The 18493-nt window shown below is 39.1% G+C and overlaps 1 protein-coding gene across 6 annotated transcripts in view; it reads left to right on the top strand.

Moving 5' to 3' along the window:
* Positions 1-18493, top strand: part of asb3 (ankyrin repeat and SOCS box containing 3) — an 89798-nt gene that overhangs the window by 1734 nt on the left and 69571 nt on the right. For 5 of the 6 annotated variants that reach the window (XM_073050954.1, XM_073050956.1, XM_073050955.1 and 2 more), the window contains exons 2-5: positions 3621-3825; positions 5267-5425; positions 7114-7226; positions 10753-10888. In XM_073050954.1, the coding sequence (XP_072907055.1) occupies positions 3630-3825; positions 5267-5425; positions 7114-7226; positions 10753-10888 (604 nt within the window). In that variant the 5' untranslated portion in view covers positions 3621-3629. Of the gene's footprint in view, positions 1-3035; positions 3131-3620; positions 3826-5266; positions 5426-7113; positions 7227-10752; positions 10889-18493 lie in introns of those variants that run through there. The other variant, XM_073050952.1, reaches the window with a different exon arrangement.

Genomic DNA, 18493 nt, shown 5'->3' with positions numbered 1-18493 from the left:
AAGGCCAAGTTCACTCAACCTATTCTCTTTAGGTATGTTCTCCAATCCAGGGACTCTCTCGATAGTATCCACGTCATTCCTGTAATGAGGTGACCAGAACAGAGCACAGTACTCCAAGTGGGGTCTGACCATGGTCTTATATAGCTGTAACATTACCTCACAGCTCCTGACCTCAATCCCGCAGTTGGTGTAGGCCAATACACCATATGCCTTCTTAATAACACTGTCAACCTACACAGCAGCTTTGAGTGTCCTATGGACACAGACCTCAAGATCTCACTAATCCTCCATACTGCCAAGGGTTTTACCATTAATATTCTGTCTTCAAATTTGACCTACCAAAACGAACCACTTCACATTTATCTGGGTTGAACTCCATCTGCCACTTCTCAGCCCAGTTCTGCATTCTATCGATGTCATGCTGTAACCTCTGATAACCCACCAAACTATCCACAACACCCCCAACTTTTGTGTCATCAGCAGATTTACTAAACCACCCTTCTACTTCCTCATCCAGTTCATTTATAAAAATCACAAAGAGGAGGGGTCCCAGAACAGATTCCTGCAGAACACCACTGGTCACCGACCTACACGTAGAGTACAAACCATCTACAATCACCCTTTGCCTTCTGTGGGCAAGACAATTCTGGATCCACAAAGCAAAGTCTCCTTGGATCTCATGCCTTATTACTTTATGAATGATCCTTGCATGGGGTACCTTTTCAAATGCCTTACTGAAATCCACTGCTCTACCTTCATCAATGTGTTTTGTTACATCCTCAAATAATTCAATCACGCCAATAAGGCACAATCTGCCCTTGACAAAGCCATCCGTAATCAGATTATATCTCTCCAAATGCTCATAAATCTTGCCTCTCAGGATCTTCTCCAACAACTTGCCGATCACTGAAGTAAGACTCACTGGTCTCTAATTTCCTGGGCTACCTCTACTCTCTTTCTTGAACAAGGGAGCAACATTTGCAACCCTCCAATCGACTGGTACTTTTCCCGTCCCTATTGTTGCAAAGATCATCACCAGAAGCTCAGCAATCTCCTCCCTCACTTCTTACAGTGGCCTAGGATATATCTCGTCTGGTCCCGGTAACTTAATACCTTTTAAAAGCTCCAGCACATCCTCTTTCTTTATGTCTATATGCTCAAGTATTTCAGTCTGCTATAAGTCATCCCCACAGTTGCCAAGGTCCTTTTCACTGGTGAATACTGATTGAAAGTATTCATTAAGTATGTCCGCTACCTTCTCTGGCTCCATGCATGTTTCCATTCTCGTTCCTGATGGGTACTATTCTCACACAGCTCATCCTCTTGCTCTTCACATGCTTGTAGAATGCATTGGGGTTTTCCTTAATCCTGCTTGCCAAGGCCTTTTCATGTCCCCTTCTAGCTCTCCTAATTTCATTCTTCAAAGATGTATTTAATGTCAGAGAAATGTATACAATATACATCCTGAAATTCTTTTTCTTCACAACCATCCACAAAAACAGAGTGCCCCAAAGAATGAATGACAGTTAAATGTTAGAACCCCTAAGCCTGCCCCAGCTCCCCCTTCCCATGCATAAGCAGCAGCAAAGCCAAGATCTCCCTTCCCCCACCAGCAAAAAAAGCACCGGCAACCCCACAAAGCATTCAAGCATGTTTTCTCTCTCTCCCTAAAAAGGTAAAAAGAGATGTCTCCATTTCACAGTGAGAGGGGAGACATAACAAACAACTTGCTAATTTCTGATGTTAAAACTCCATTATGTTGCTTTTTCTGAGCTGTGTACCCGAAGAACTCAGATCTCTGGGCACACAGCCAGTAGCCAGCTTACTGTTTTCAATCTTATGTCTCCCATGACACACTGATTTCCTGTAGAGGCACTGACCTCAAGTCGGCCCACCTCCAGAGCCACAAAGTCCCATAACCCTGAAGCCGTGCTAGTCTTCTAGGCCGTGTCCTTGGTATATCGAATAATGGCCAGTCATGAGACCCTGAGAGTGGGTCCCATTCCTGCAAAGAACCAAAGTCAGCATGCAACTCCTTCATTTGCATCTTCAGAAACAGCTCTATTTCTATTGTTAATATCTCTATTTTCCCCCCTAAAAGGGGTCTTAAGAACCATTGTTATGTTAAATAATTGTTGTCCATATGGTGAACAGACATCCACTGCGCTGTATGTAGGGATCTTGATCCAGCAATGACGAAATTTTAAGTCAGGATGCTGTTAAGACTTGACAGAAATCTTGCAGGTGTTGCTGTTTCCATAACTTATTCATCTAAGCCATATATGTCAAACTCAAGGCCCGCGGGGGAATTATCTTTGGCCCGTGAGATAATATCTAATTACTATTAAAGCTGGCCCCAGTAATCGAAGCACCTATGGTGTATGATATGGCTAATGCTGAGTTTATTCAGGTACCAGGTTTTCAGGGTTTTTAGTGTTTATTCAGCAGTCTTGCACGGCAGTCTTCTTCATAAGAAACGGAATTTGTAAAGTGAAACACTTTGTAGTTATAGCAGAGACTGAGACACATGAGAGCAGGCTGAAAAAACGGAGGCAACGAAAGCTGCGTTCGCACGCGTCCGACTGATCTGGCCCGCATGAAGCTGCATTTTGCTCAATCCGGCCCGTGACCTAAAAAGAGTTTGACACCCCTGATCTAAGCAGTCAAATTTGGGGGTTGAGAAGTATTGTCAAAATAGCTTTGGCACTTTTGACTAGTGCACACTGCAATCACAATGTGACATTAACAGAGGGAATAAATGTTGAAGGTGGTGGATGGGCTGCCAATCCAGAGTCCTGTTTTGCATTGAGACTCCATGTTCTTATTGCAGAGGCAATCATTTAAACAAATATTGACTTCCCTTAGCACTTCTGATATCTGCTTTGCCAAGGGTGGAAAGAAGTTTAATTACTCACTTCAGGTGCTTAGATCTGCAGTGTGTATAATCACTATTCTTATTCAATTTCTGGTTAGTGTTGGGTATTTAAAGGTATGAACTTGTTTGGTATCACGTTGATTTCCTTTTTAGATCAACTCTCCACTTTGGATATTAGACAATTTGCCTTGTGTACTCTGGGTAATCTCCATTACATTGCGTGGAAACCAGCTTTGCCTATATCCGTAATTCTGGGTACTGCTTCATATTTTTGGCTTTGAAATAGCACTAACTTTGATCATATTACAAATATTAGATACATTTTAATAATAATCTTACTGATAACTTATTATAAAAGATAATGCATGCAACTGCTTTGCTAGTTCTAGAACATATGGTTACATACAGTAAACTATCTTGAATACACCATTTCTTATCTCTTTATTGCTTGTTTGCTTATACCAATTTCTATGAAGAAATAGCATTGATAATCTTGGCTTTATCTAACACCTCCTATTCAGGTAAGTTTCCACTGGGATTTTATACTTTTTGCTTGTCTTAATTCTATTTTAAAGTATTTCAGCATAGAATTTGTTTTAGAATGTCTTCCATTAAATATTTATATGCCCTTATCTTTGTCTGTAACTTCAGCATTGAATATATCAGTAGTAAATTTGAAGGTGGACATTGTAGGGGTGAAATTACTTTTAACTCTTAATGACTTTAAATTGTTTCTTTGATTTAGCTCTGCAAAATGGACTTCACAGAGGCATACTCTGATACCTGTTCAGCAGCTGGACTTGCTGCAAGGAAGGGAAATGTAGAACTTTTGAAAGCACTGATCAAAAAAGGTCACAGCCTTGACATTGCAGACAACCGTGGTTGGTATCCAATCCATGAGGCTGCATCACACAAAACATTGAAATGTTTAAGACTTTTACTACAAGCAGGTACTGTCAATGACTAAAGTTTGTTTTATTTTAATTTTACATTGTTATTGAAGTAGTGTGACCCTTGTTACCTGGATGCCAATCTTATAACAGTTGTAGTCAATCTTTCAAAAATATTTGAGTAGTCAATCATGAAGGCTTTTTGTAAAGGTTTATATGGTGGCACCATGTCTTGAAACCAAATTTGGAAACTTACTTTTCTCCTTATCCAAATAAAACTGATCGAAAAACTCTTTTCATTAAATTGTTGAATTGAACCTTAATGACACTAGATGATAACAATATCATACTGATCACTGCAAACTAAAGTGTACACTTATCTTCAGGTTGTTGTATATCAACTTATACCATGTGCTTCTTTGTTTATTTTCCCCCTTTCTATCATTCTAATTCTGTCTTTCTTTCCTGTTTCTGGCTGTAGTATGTTTGATTTTTTTCGGACTGATGGAATCTTGAACTTTCTGGTCAAGATCCAAGTAATCACCAGCCCAAACTAAAAAGATAAAGTGGCCGTTTGGCTTGTCTTTCACCCTTCAGTATCCTTTTCTATTCTCATCCACCCAATGACCCATCCATTTCAGGTTCATCTTTCTCCCATCATTCTTTACTGCATCTCTGTACTATTGGCCTTTGTTCTTGATTATTTGAATCTGAGCTTTCATCCGTGTTTCCTTGAGTACTCTTGATCTTGCCTCTCTGCTTCAAAGATCTCGACCACCTATAAGTCAACAGTCAATGTTGTTATGGGGGCTAATGCTTTCTCCAATGTACCTACCATTTGCTGGCATGATTGTTCTGATGTGAAATTAGAAGATGAAGGCCAACATCAGTTGGCAGAGGATTGGGTGTTTGAAGAGAAATGCCTAGGAAGATGAAAAACAGAGTTAATAAGAAAGGGCCACTTATTTTAATTCCACTTTCTATTTCCATTCCGATATGTTCATCTCTGGCCTCCTCCACTGTTGTGATAAGGCCACACTTAGGTTGGAGGAACAACACCTTACATTCCGTTTGGGTAGCCTGCAACCCCATGGCATGAACATCTATTTCTCAAACTTCCAGTAATGCCTCCCCTGTCCCCCCCTCACCATTTCCATTCCTTTTTCCCTGTCTCATGTTGTCTCCTCGCCCACCTAGCATCTCTCTCCTGCTCCAAGTTTTACCTCTTGCCTAGTGTTTCGCTCTCTCTTCCCCCCATCTTTCAAATCTACTCTTCAGCTTTTTTCCTTCAGTCCCGCCGAAGGGTTTCGGCCCGAAACATCGACTGTGCTTTTTTCCATAGATGCTGCCTGGCCTGTAGAATTCCTCCAGCATTTTATGTGTGTTGCTTGGACTTCCAGCATCTGCAGATTTTCTCTTGTTTGTTAATAAGAAAGGGATTGAGTTGTGTATTTATTTGTAGCCATGCATCTTTAATGGAATAAAGTGCTTTCTTTTTTAGGTTCATTGACATCAGGTGTAGAATTGAAGACTTTCGAAGGTGAAACAGCTCTTCATCTTGCTGCTAAACATGGTCATTTAAAAATCGTCCAGATTCTGCTACAGGCTGGAGCAAATCCGAATGCCATCACTAATGAAAATGTAACTCCACTTTTTTTAGGTAAAGTACTGGAAGTAGAAATAGTTTTATCAATTTGGCAGGGCCTCTTATTGTGTCTGTCATGTTTAGACTTGCATTTGTTTTAAAGTGATAAAAGTACAAGTTGATAAAGTGCAGAATAACTATCACAGTGAGGAAATATGGTATCAGTTCTTGGGAGAGTAGAAAATATGAGCGTATAGTATCTTGCGTATATTGGGTTAGAAGGAGACTGAAAATATATAAAAAAATGTTTTCCAAATCATCAATAACAGCTAGAATTAGGAGTATAACTGTACGCATAATATTTAATTTCTAGTTATTAGCAGATTGAGAAAGGCTGATTAGGAACAATTGACTCTTACCAATTCATTAGAAGGAATTTAAATGGGCAGCACTTAACTTTTAATGTCTGTTTTAACCTGTATCCACTGCATTGGCATAGCAATTCTACACCATTCCTGATATTTTGATAGTGAGAGAGACTGCAAACTGATAGTAGAAACAGAAGGTTATAACTTGGACAATTGCTCCTGATAATGAATCTACCCCTCAGCTGATGTTCTCCTGTCATATGAAAATAAAATATATATTTAAATAATAGGTTATTTTAGTCTGGGTCTGTCAAAATTTGTAAACCTGATTTCATTTATTGGGCTTAATTTTCTGGAGTTACTTCAGAACCAGTGTTAACTTTAAAGTTGCATACAGAGTGAAACTTACGTAGTCTTTTACTACTAGGAATAGAGGCTGCAAATCATTTCATTTTCCCTAAACAAGCCAACGAATGCATAGGAACTTTGAAGATTATTTACTAGAATAGTCTATAACTTCATATCCAATGATAAAAAATTTTTCTCTCAGAGAACCATGAGTTGGAATTTGGAATGCATATTAGATAAAGTTTGGCAAACGTAGTTGGTAGAAAATAACTACTTTAATCAAGGACACTTCTCTAGTCAATGGCATTATAGCAAAAATTTGTAATTTCACCACTTGTAAATCAAGGGATACCTGTAGCTGTCAGCACTGAAATGACACTTGGTTCTTAGCACCAAAACTTGACTGACGTTCTTCTAATACAAGACAACAGTTAATCAGTTTATACATCCCATATTATAATGGAGGTGGACTGCATGACCTTTCCTTGTGTTTTTGACATCCCAACATTTAGTGTTGATTAATTTTTTTTATTAGTGTTTTCATTGCTTGTCTGTGGGTCCAACATTATTGAATTGTCTCCCACACTGTTTGATATCCAGGATACTGTTTGGAGTTCGGTTGTGTTTGCCCTGAGATTTTTTTAATACGCTGTTTATCTTTTAATAATGAAAAGTACACTTTGTAACAGCCGAAGGTGCATATTGGGTTTCAGCTCAAACATACAACATGATATATTGCAAATAATACGTGCCATTTAGATAGGGGGAGATATCTTTAAACAATAGTTTTATGTCAAATAATCAACTCTCAAAATTGAAATAAAGCACAATGAATTGGTTTATAAACACAAGCTCATTTGGTGTATAAGTACAAGCTCATTTTATATCAATTGTATAATTTACTGCTTCCATTTAATTCCTTACATAATTTGATCATTAATTAAATGCATTTGTCTATTTACATGCATTGATGTCTACAATCTTATGTTGTACAGCACTGCAGTAAAGTTGTGAGCAAGTTTGACTGTTTTAATCCTGTAATTTCAGCAACAGAGAAGGGTCACATTGCAGTTATAAGGACGTTGTTAAAATATGGAGCAAGAATTAATGGATCCCATTCAGCATGCTTATGGAGTGTTGTGCACCAAGCTGCTTATCAGGTACCATAACATTCATGTATATACTTCAGTAGGGAGGGAGGAAATTTTAAAACAGTGACTGATAGTAATCTATTTATTTAGCTTTTAATTTTTTGAACGTGGGTGACATTGGTTAATGTAAGTGCCACACAAAAAGTTGTAGAGGGGTTTCTTGAATTGGTGTAGGCTGCATTGTAAAAATATGCTCGCACCTTTAAGTACAGTGCCCAAGAATATGAACCAGTGATGACTGATGATTAACCTTCTAAATTAGGATGGTGTGTGGCATAGGGTGGAGGGATGTGCACTTAAGTCACCACCACCATTAAAAATTGTGTTTAATGCAGAACAGTGGTGCTAAAGGGAAAACTAAATGGTATGAAATAATAATCATTTAAGCTGGTCACTAACACAGAGCCTGAAGAAATTTAATGTGTAAAATCCACTTTCAGTGTGTGGCTTGGTAGCCATTGTTGGATACAGAATCATCAGGGTTGAGAATTAAATATGACATGAAAGATAGGGAAAATACTGAAGGTGAAGGAGTAGCCTTACTGATAACAAAATGAGTTTGGATACAACTAAAGGCAGGCAGGAAGTATGGATTTCATGGATAAAATTAAAAATTGGTAAGGAATTTACACCAAAGTGCAGATTGTGTATGAGGCCTTAGACTCAGCCGTGAAGTGGTTGCATGCACAAATGAAACGATTTGCCAGCATATAATAAAGGCAGAGTGGCTTAAGGTGCCACACATGAAACTGTTTTAACAAGGGCCCGTGGTATTATAGGAAAGATACTAGCATGGATAGAAGATTTCTTCCTGACTGGCAGGAAGAAAAGAATGGGAATAACGGGGGGGCTTTTCTTGTTGGCTGCCAGAATCAAAAACCCGTTAACCTCTGCTTTAAATATACTCAATGACTTGGCCTCCATAACTGCCTGTAACAATGAATTCTACAGATTTACCACTCTTTCGCTAAAGAAATTCATCTTTATCTGTGTTAAGTGGATGTCCCTCTGTTCTGACTCTGTGTCCTCTCGATCTAGACTCACCTACTGTAGGAAACATACTCTCCACATCCACTCTATCTAGGCCTTGAGTATTCAATAGTTTTCAATGAGATCCCCCTCAATTTCTAAACTCCAGTGAGTACAGGGCCAGAGCCATCAAATGCTTTACGTAATGTTAACTGTTTTATTCCTGAAGTAATTCTTGTGAAACTAACCTGGACCCTCTCCAAAGCCAGCACAGAGGCTCAAAACTGCACATAATACTCCACATGCAGGCTGACCAATGCCTTATAAAGCCTCAGCATCACATCCCTGCTTATATTCCAGTCCTCTGGAAATGAATGCGAACATTACATTTACCCTCCTTACTACCGACTGAACTTGTAGGTTACACTTTAGGGAGTCCTGCATGAGGACTCCCAAGTCCCTTTGAATCTCTGATTTCTGAATTCCCTCCCCATTTAGAAAATATTCTACTCCTTTATTCCTTTCACCAAAGTACATGACCATGGACCTTTCTACACTATATTCTCTCTGCCCATTCTCCCAATCTGTCTAAGTCCTGGTTCCTGAACACTACCTGTCCCTCCACCTATCTTTGTATCATCTGCAAATGTGGCCACAAAGCCATCAATCCATCATCCAAATCATTGATATATAACATGAAAAGAAGTAGTCCCAACACCAACCCCTAGTCATTAGCAGCCAAGCTGAAAAGTCCCCCTTTATTCCCACTCTTTTCCTCCTGCTAATCAGCCAATCTTCTATCTGTGCTAGTATTTTTCCTGTAATACCACAGGCTCTTGTAAACCAGCCTCGTGTGCGGCACCTTGTCAAAAGCTTTATGAAAATCCAAGTAAATAACATCCATTGACTTGCTTTTGTCTATCCTGCCTGTTATTTCCTCAAAGAATTCCAACAGATTCATCAGGCATGATTCCCCTTAACTTTGGCCTGTTTTATTATATGCTTCCAAGTACCCTGAAACTTCATCCTTAATAATAGACTCCAGCATCTTACCACCCGGTGAAGTCAGGCTAACTGGCCTATACTTTTTTTTCTTCTGCCTACCTACCTTCTTAAAGAATGTTTGCAATCTTCAAGTCCTCTGAATCATTCAGAGTCTGGTAATTCTTGAAAGGTCATTACAAATACTTCCACAATGTCGTCAGCTACCTCTTTCAGAAACCTGAGGTGTAGTCCATTTGGTACAGGTGACTTACAATATCTATCTTCTGATCTTTCAGCTTCCCAAACTGCCTTTAAAAAGGGCAGTGTAAGAGCTTCAGTTAAACTAAAACTTTCACATCAAGTGCCTGTTTTTGCTTAAAAGTGCACATTGAGGCCCTAAGTTATGCTATTTGACCAAGCATTTAAAACAATGTGCCAATAAAGACTTCGCTGACTGTGTATGGGAAGGTCAGTTCCTCAGTCAGTTGGATAATGCAGATGGTTGATTGTGTGAATATGATCTGAATTGGTAATGCAGTAAATGTTGAACCAATTTTGAGCACCTTTAACTTGTTGGAATGGATTGTATGATAATGCTGCAAAGGTCCGTTGACAAATATCTAAGAAGGGATTAGGAATTTAAATTATAACTGCAATGCATGTCCTCAGGATATTAATCCCTTTTTTTGCTCATATTTCTCATTACTCATCATTTTCAGCTTGCTGTCTATTGTACGTGTGTTTTTCCCTGAACTTGAGCAACTAAGCATACCTTTTCTACTTCTAATAAGGGAAAGTTAACAATTTTTACCTGATTATAAGTGTTATATTGCCCATTGATTTAACTTAATTGTCCTGAGTTTTCATAACTTTTTGTGGCAGGTCCTTGGGACAGAGTATAACTGGGTTCTATTTTAGTTCTGTGAATTTTAAGCTGGCTAGTGTGTGAGTATAGATGTTGCTGCAAGTTAGGCAGGAGGTGTTTGATGGAATGCTGAGTCGGGTGATTGGCTTCTTTTACGATATTACTTAGGCATCCACATTCGGGATGTTCCAGGCATTCCAGTGAAATAGTAAGAATATTACTATTTTCTTAGAAGGCTTTTAAGAACTTTACTGAAGCATTTCTCATGTGCAACTGGCAAATCTTACCATGATAGGACTTGGAGTAGAGTGCATTTTTCAGGGCTGTGGTGGGAGACACGTAAAATATGTGGTTTGCTCATTGGAGCTGGATGACTGTGCTAGGAGCCTATGCTGGGGATATTGGCCTGTGAGAAGACATTAATGTTGAATCACTTATTCTGACAGTGATTTCGAACATCTTGGTGGCAAGTGTCCTTGTGACATTATCTGGCAGATGCTAGTGTCTGATGGCATTGATCTCTCTCTCTCTCTCTCTCTCTCTCTCTCTCTCTCTCTCTCTCTCTCTCTCACTCTCTACAGTATATATATTTTATATATATAAAATCTCTATCTCATGAAGCAGGATTCTGGTTATAGTGTTTCATATTATATTGGACAGATCGTAGCAATAAATTAAGAATAGCTATGTTTACAGTATATTTATTATATTTTGTAGGGACACTTAGAAGTATTGAAGTTCTTACTTGAAAAAGGGGCTGACAGAGAATCTATGGATGACTATGGAATTACACCATTGTTTCTTGCTGCACAGTATGGGAAGCTGGAAAGTTTACGAATCCTAGTACAACATGGTAATTGTTCATATCTTTTAAATATTGCATTAGAAATAAGTGAGAAATTCTTGTTATTAGAAATGAGCTATTTTATAACTATTTTACTGAGCAGGGTTAATCCTGTTAAGATTATTGCATCCTAATATTTGAAAATTAACTGCATTCCCAATGTAAAATGACCCTGCTCTTGATCTTGAAGTAAGAAGTTAGCATAATGTTTCGTTTCTCTGAACAGTGCTTTATTGTAGTGAGGGTTGCTGTTGTGTAAGCATTGTCTTGTCAGATTTGAAACCTTGCATGAATGTAGTGATGTTACTTCAGGAGTGCCAAAACCATTTGTTTTTCTATGTAGGGCAGTTATTAAGCTCCAAAAAGAATAAATTATTCAAAGTACTTTAAGATATTTATCTTCATAAAGTGCAACACAAATATATTTATTTTCTGAAGTGTTGCTTGGATTAGCTGTTGGTCGGTATGGCAGTTACAGTAACAGCACATGTGATGTGAACATTATGTTTTCTCACTTGGACCATGACATAATCTAAAGGTGCTTTTAGTTCTTTGTGCTGTAAAGCTGTTGAATTTGTAACTTTGCATACAAATGCTTTCATGATCAAAGGGATATGAGGCAATGGAAAAATACACTCCAATGTCCTTCTGAGGCTATGTCCACACTAGACCGGATAAATCCGTAACCGAAGCTTTTTCTCTTTGTTTTGACCCTCCATCAACACTGAAATGGCGTTTTCCTCCACTGAAAATAGAGCTTTTCTAAAACGCCCTCCAGAGTGTGTAAATTTGAAAACGCCACTTAGGCAAGAGTAGTGTGGACAGGGTAATTGGAGATTTCTAGAAACACTGTCATGACATGCCAGAACGGCAGTGTGGCATTTCATTGTTTTCTTGAACGCAACACTCCAAACAACCTAACAATTTCAGAAAAGATGGCATCAAGACTGAAGCCAGAAGTTAGAAATGTACTCACCAAATACTTTGACCCATAACTTACTGATTAAGTAAGTATACTCACTTTGCCCTGTTTTCTGTCCTTGCTTGTATGAAGGTGGTTTACCTATTTATGCAAGTACTTCTCTGACAATAGATGTGTGACAGCCTACTGTAACATTGTATGGAAATACAAGATAACACTGATGCAGACATGTTTTATACATTTAACAAGGTGCTTTATTAATGCAACAGAGTTAGTCAGTTTTTCAATGTTCATTGTTTCACTGTCTATGAACTCCCTGTCGGTTGCCTGCATATGCTCCAGTATTTGTGTTTTTTTTAGTTTTAAGTCCTCCTGCGTGGGAGCCAACAGCTGTCCGTTGTTTGGCAATTTCCTTTTAAGTTTTTTCTATTCTGTAACTGCACATACGTGGACTTTCACAGTGAGATTCGACACCAAACATGTGGCTTGTTTTCTGTAGATGAGTCCTGCGCATGCCTAGTAGGAGGAGATTTGCCCAAATTCCCGTTTTAATGTGGACGGAGGTATTTTCAAAAACGCTTGGTGTGGATGCCTATCGTTTTTACGCAAAACCGGCGTTTTCAAAATTATCCGGTCTAGTGTGGACGTAGCCTGAGGTTTAAGTGAAAATTTGTAGTTCAGCATAAATTAACATTTCCTCTGTACATGTGAAATTATATGATACCAATACTTGTGTTCCATTTTGATTCTACTCGTAGAACATAATAAGAACATAAGAAATAAGAGCAGGAGTAGGCCATCTGGCCCACGAGCCTGCTCCGCCATTCAAAAAGACCATGGCTGATCTGGCCATGGACTCATCTCCACCCACCTATCTTTTTCCTATAACCCTTAGTTTCCCTACTATGCAAAAATCTATCCATCCTTGTCTTGAATATATTTACAGTACTGAGGTAGCCTCCACTGCTTCATTAGTAATACTATTATGGATAATATTAGGAATAGTAATACTAATCAATAGTTTTTAAATCCCTCCTTGTTTGTTTCAGCCTTTAGAATTTGGTTTTGCCCTTCATTTATTTTCACAACACATTTTGGAAAATGTTAGAATTCAGCTGATACTGTGTTTCAGTTGAGCAATTATCATTTTAGTAGACCATTTGCCTCTGTTGAGTTGGGGGATAGAGTTGAACACAACCAGTTTAATGCACTCTACATAAACATGGAACTGGGTGTTGTGTATTTAATATTCCAGTAATATTTGAGTAACGTTGTAAATATATTGCTTGTTAAGCATTCTTTGTTGTTTACATAATGCGTTGCGGGTTTTATGTAAAAGTACGTAAATGACATGCGCCAACGCGCTGCCACGTCATATGTCCATGTCTCACTTAAAGTAAAAACAAATTAAGACATGTTCTCCTGGGTTGCTGTCTTTTTCTTGCAATTAGTTTTATGTTTGGGAATTACAAAACATAACAGTGGTGAGATGGTATTTTTAAAACGAACCTACCTGTTTATGAAAAATCTAATAGTGATGAGAGTGACACTGGACTGGGTAGTTTTGAGGTTTAGAATGTGAAAACTACCAATAGACAAGCAATATGGCTTGCACCAGAAGTGAACGGCAAATTAATTAAAATGAAATTGGACACTGGTTGGACTGTTTTAGTCATTCTACAAAATGAGTTTGAATGACATTTCAAAGATATTGAACTGAGGCTATACTGGAGAAAAGATAATTTCTGTGAAAATGACATTTATAACAGTAAAATACAACTACCGACAAGCCTCATTGAGCTTGTATGTGGTAAAAGCTGGAGGGCCAGCAGTGTGGAGCCCTGACTTGCCTGTCTACCCAACATTTGCATGTCACATCCCCTGCAACAGAGTCAGCTGAAAGGTGAATTAAGAAATTTATTGGGTGATGCTGCAGCAGTGTTCAAGGATGGCATTGGAAAACTCTAATATATTAAGGGTAAAACAGTGTTAAATGAAAATGCCATACCCAAGTTTTACAAAGTCTATTCGATTCCGTATACCATCCGTGATAAAGTAGCTAGTGAGCTACGTTGTAAGTGGGTACGCCATAGTGGGGTGTGTCAGGAATGGACAGGAGGAGGAGTATAGGAAACTGATACAGGACTTTGTGATATGGTGCAACTCAAACTACCTGCGTCTCAATATCACCAAGACCAAGGAGATGGTGGTGGACTTTAGGAGATCTAGGCCTCATATGGAGCCAGTGATCATTAATGGAGAATGTGTGGAGCAGGTTAAGACCTACAAGTATCTGGGAGTACAGTTAGACGAGAAGCTAGACTGGACTGCCAACACAGATGCCTTGTGCAGGAAGGCACAGAGTCGACTGTACTTCCTTAGAAGGTTGGCGTCATTCAATGTCTGTAGTGAGATGCTGAAGATGTTCTATAGGTCAGTTGTGGAGAGCGCCCTCTTCTTTGTGGTGGCGTGTTGGGGAGGAAGCATTAAGAAGAGGGACGCCTCACGTCTTAATAAGCTGGTAAGGAAGGCGGGCTCTGTCGTGGGCAAAGTACTGGAGAGTTTAACATCGGTAGCTGAGCGAAGGGCACTGAGTAGGCTACGGTCAATTATGGATAACTCTGAACATCCTCTACATAGCACCATCCAGAGACAGAGAAGCAGTTTCAGTGACAGGTTACTATCGATGCAATGCTCCTCAGACAGGATGAAGAGGTCAATACTCCCCAATGCCATTAGGCTTTACAATTCTACCGCCAGGACTTAAGAACTTTTTAAAAGCTATTATTAATGCTTTTTGAGACGGTGATTTAGATGCATATCATATTTTTTTACTGAGTTAAGTATTGTATGTAATTAGTTTTGCTACAACAAGTGTATGGGACATTGGAAAAAAAGTTGAATTTCCCCATGGGGATGAATAAAGTATCTATCTATCTATCTATCTATCTATCTATCTATCTATCTATCTATCTATCTATCTATCTATCTATCTATCTATCTATCTATCTATCTATCTATCTATCTATCTATCTATCTATCTATCTATCTATCTATCTATCTATCTATCTATCTATCTATCTATCTATCTATCTATCTATCTATCTATCTATCTATCTATCTATCTATCTATCTATCTATCTATCTATCTATCTATCCTGAAGGAATATTTTTCCAAAGCTTTGTAGAGCCCATGGGCAGTGACAGTAGTCCCAATAACCAAGAAGAATGGGTCTGTCAGCATCTCTGGTGATTATAAGGTCAATAGATCAATATAGATCATTACCCGCTGCCCAGGATAGAGGCAAGCCTTTCTGGAAGAAAACGCTTCAGCAAAGTGGACATAGTTGTGGCTTGCCTATAGATGGAGATGGAAGAAGTGTCCAAAGTGTTTCTCAGCATAAGCACTCACAAAGCGCTTTATCGCTTTACTGGCTTATTTTTGGAGTAGCATGTGCATTTGCAACTGTACTCTGGTAGAAAGCTATGGGCCAGGTGTTGCAAAGTTGTCCAAGCACTCAGTGTTACCTGGATAATATCATTGTTACTGGTGAGGATGACAAGGGTATCTCCAAAATCTCAAATCAGTGTTAAAAAGATAAGACAATTATAGGCTGAAAGTACAATGTAACAAGTATAAATTCTATAAACCAAGCATCACTTACTATTGTCACACCATCGACTCATGAGGACTATGCAATTGTGCTTAGAAAATTCAAGCAGTGGTGGATACCCCAAGACCAAAGGATATTCATAGTTGAGGGCCTTTTTAGAATTAGTTAATTACTATAACGAGTTTCTGCCAAAACTGGCTACAGTGCTTCATCCCTTGAGCTCATTACTACAGGGCAGGAAGAAATGGCAATTGTCAAAGCAATGCGAGGTGGTTTTCAAAAATGCAAAGGAAATGATAACTTCAAGCTCTGTACTCAGATATTATGAGCCACGTCGTCCAGTGAAGCTTGCCTGTGTCTTCTTACCTTATGGGGATTGATGCAGTCATGTCATGTTATGAATGATGGAAGTGAACATTCCCTATCCTTTGCATCACGTTCCCTTACCTACCGCTGCAGAGAAAAATGACACACAGATTGACAGTGAGGCCTTGATCTTGTTTGGAGTGCAAAACATTTCAACCTATACTTATGGGAGAGTTTACCCTCATTATTGATCATCAACTACTTATGTCCATTTTTAATCCACCAAAGGGTGTAGGCAGAGTTATAATGACTAAGACTAGCTGTGCAGTCTTGGTTGGGGACTTCTGTTCAAGGAGAACATATATTCCTATCAGCAAAGACTCTAGTCACAGAGTCCTCAGAGACATCACTAGACTGTATGTATCTGACAAATGAAAAACATATTAACAACAGCAGCACAAATGCAGACATGGGCTTCGTTTCTTGGAGGACACAATTACAAGGACGAATTCAAGAGGACGACTGATCATGGAAATGCTGATGGATTTTCCCGTTTACCTTTGAGAAAGGAAATACCTGAAAAATTTACAAAAGAAGATAGTACTTTTGATGTATTTTCACTCCTGCAAATCTATTCCTATTATGGCAGAGGTGATCCAAAGGGAAACCAGAAAAAAACCTACACTGTCTCAGGTCTACATGTCCACCCAAAATGGTTGGAAGGTGTAGCAGAGACTCCAGTTTCTCCCATTTTTACCAGCACCGGAAGATCTTTCTCTTGTTGACAGAAGTTGCCTTATTTGGGGATTAAGAGTTGTTATATCTTCCAAGCTGAGAGCTAAAGTGTTGGAGAAGCTACACGCCAGTCATCTCATTGTGGCTAAAATGAAAGTGTTGGCTCGAAGTTTTCTCTGGTGGCCTGGGATAGATCAGATCGAGCAGCTCACCATTCACGTCGAGAAGGTGCCAGGAAGATTGCCTCTTCATCCCTGGGAATGGCCTGCATTGCCCTGGCAGAGGATTCATGGAGAATTTGCCACACCTTTCATGTGCAAATGCTGGTAGTGGATGCAGCAACAAAGTGGCTAGAAGTGTTCCCAGTAGTCTTCACTACAGCCTCACACACTGTTAATCTATTGAGTCTTTTCTCAAGGACTGGTGTTCCAGAATACTTAGTCAGTGTCCATGGACCACAATTTATTGCGGAACAGTTTCAGTCATTCCTGAAAATGAATGGAATAAGACATAGTACATATGTACTGTACCACCCAGCTACAAATGACTTACGGAAAGTTTCGTCAACAGTCTTTAAGTGCACTGTGAGCAATGGCAGCAGAATGCACTACACTGACACTGAATCAGAAGCTTGCCTATTTCTTTGTTGTATATCTCAATGCAGTATCCTCCACAACCAATAACTCTCCAGCTGTGCTGTTCCTTGGTCATCCCTTTGGTCATGCTTGGAACTCCTCAAACCCAATCTCAGAAGGAGTGTGCAAGACAAACAGCTGGGGCAAATTGAAGACTCCTCAAAAAAGGTTTGATGTTTTACTCCTGGACAAGCAGTCCTGGTGAGGGACTACAGAGGTGATACTCCAATTGCTGTTTTGACAGTGTTCTGTAGAGTTGCATCAAAACTTCATTACTTGCCTTGTGATGAAGGCCAGCATTGGCCATAGTTGCATTTGTTTCTTGAGTGCAGTTCTCATTATACTCCAATGTTTTGAGGTTTCCTTCTATGAAATAATTTTGTTTCTCATTCTTCCAACCAAAGTGAATGACTTTTTCCATATTGCATTCTGTGCTGTCTTTGCCACTGGCTTAACCAGCCAACCTACAATGGTTAGATCCTCTGAGATGTGGATATACAGAAACCTGACGCTGCTCACTCTTTACACCCTTTGGCCTGCTGAATTCAAATAACTTCGTAAACAGTAATAAATTGTTCAAATATTATTTCCCTTTCATAAGTCCATACTGACACCACGAGATAAGCAGAATCAGAATCAGGTTCATTATTACTGACATGTGTAGTGAAATTTGTTAACCTAGTAGCAGCAGTTAAATGCAATACATAATATAGAAGAAACAAAGTATATATTAATAATAAAAAATAATATATATTAAAAAGTGAGGTGTTCATGGGTTCAACGTCCATTTAGGAATCGGATGGCAGAGGGGAAGAAGCTATTTCTGAATCCCTGAGTGTGTGCCTGCAAGGCTTCTGTACCTCTTAACTGATGGTAACAATGAGAAAAGGGCATGCCCCGGGTGCTGGAGGTCCTTAATAATTGATGCTGCCTTTCTGAGACACCGCTCCTTGAAGATGTCCTGGGAACTTTGTAGGCTTGGTACCCCAAGATAGAGCTGACTAAATTTACAACCCTGTGCAGCTTCTTTCTGTCCTGTGCAGTAGCCCCCACCCCCATACCAGACAGTGATGCAGCCTGTCAGAATGCTCTCCACAGTACATCTGTAGAAGTTTATGAGTGTTTTTGTTGACATACCAAGTCTCTTCAATCTCCTAATGAAGTATAGTTTATATTTCTCAATCACAATATTAATTTCTAAATGTCCTTTTACCATTGCCTCAATTATGTTTTTTGATTCTCCTCCTTTTCTGTATTACTGCCTTCTAAAGTGGGAATTGTTAATGGTCATCTTGGGCACTTTGCCACTCAGATTTTTCTGTGAGTTGTTGAGATGCTTCAGGATAGCAAGATAGACTGTCTGCGTATCTTGTGTTTCTGCCTACGTATCTTAGCAGATAGG

Source organism: Hemitrygon akajei, chromosome 7 (assembly GCF_048418815.1).
Source record: "Hemitrygon akajei chromosome 7, sHemAka1.3, whole genome shotgun sequence".
Classification (NCBI taxonomy): domain Eukaryota; kingdom Metazoa; phylum Chordata; class Chondrichthyes; order Myliobatiformes; family Dasyatidae; genus Hemitrygon; species Hemitrygon akajei.
The sequence above is the reverse complement of the archived record's forward strand: the minus strand, read 5'-3'. Positions and strand labels throughout refer to the sequence as shown.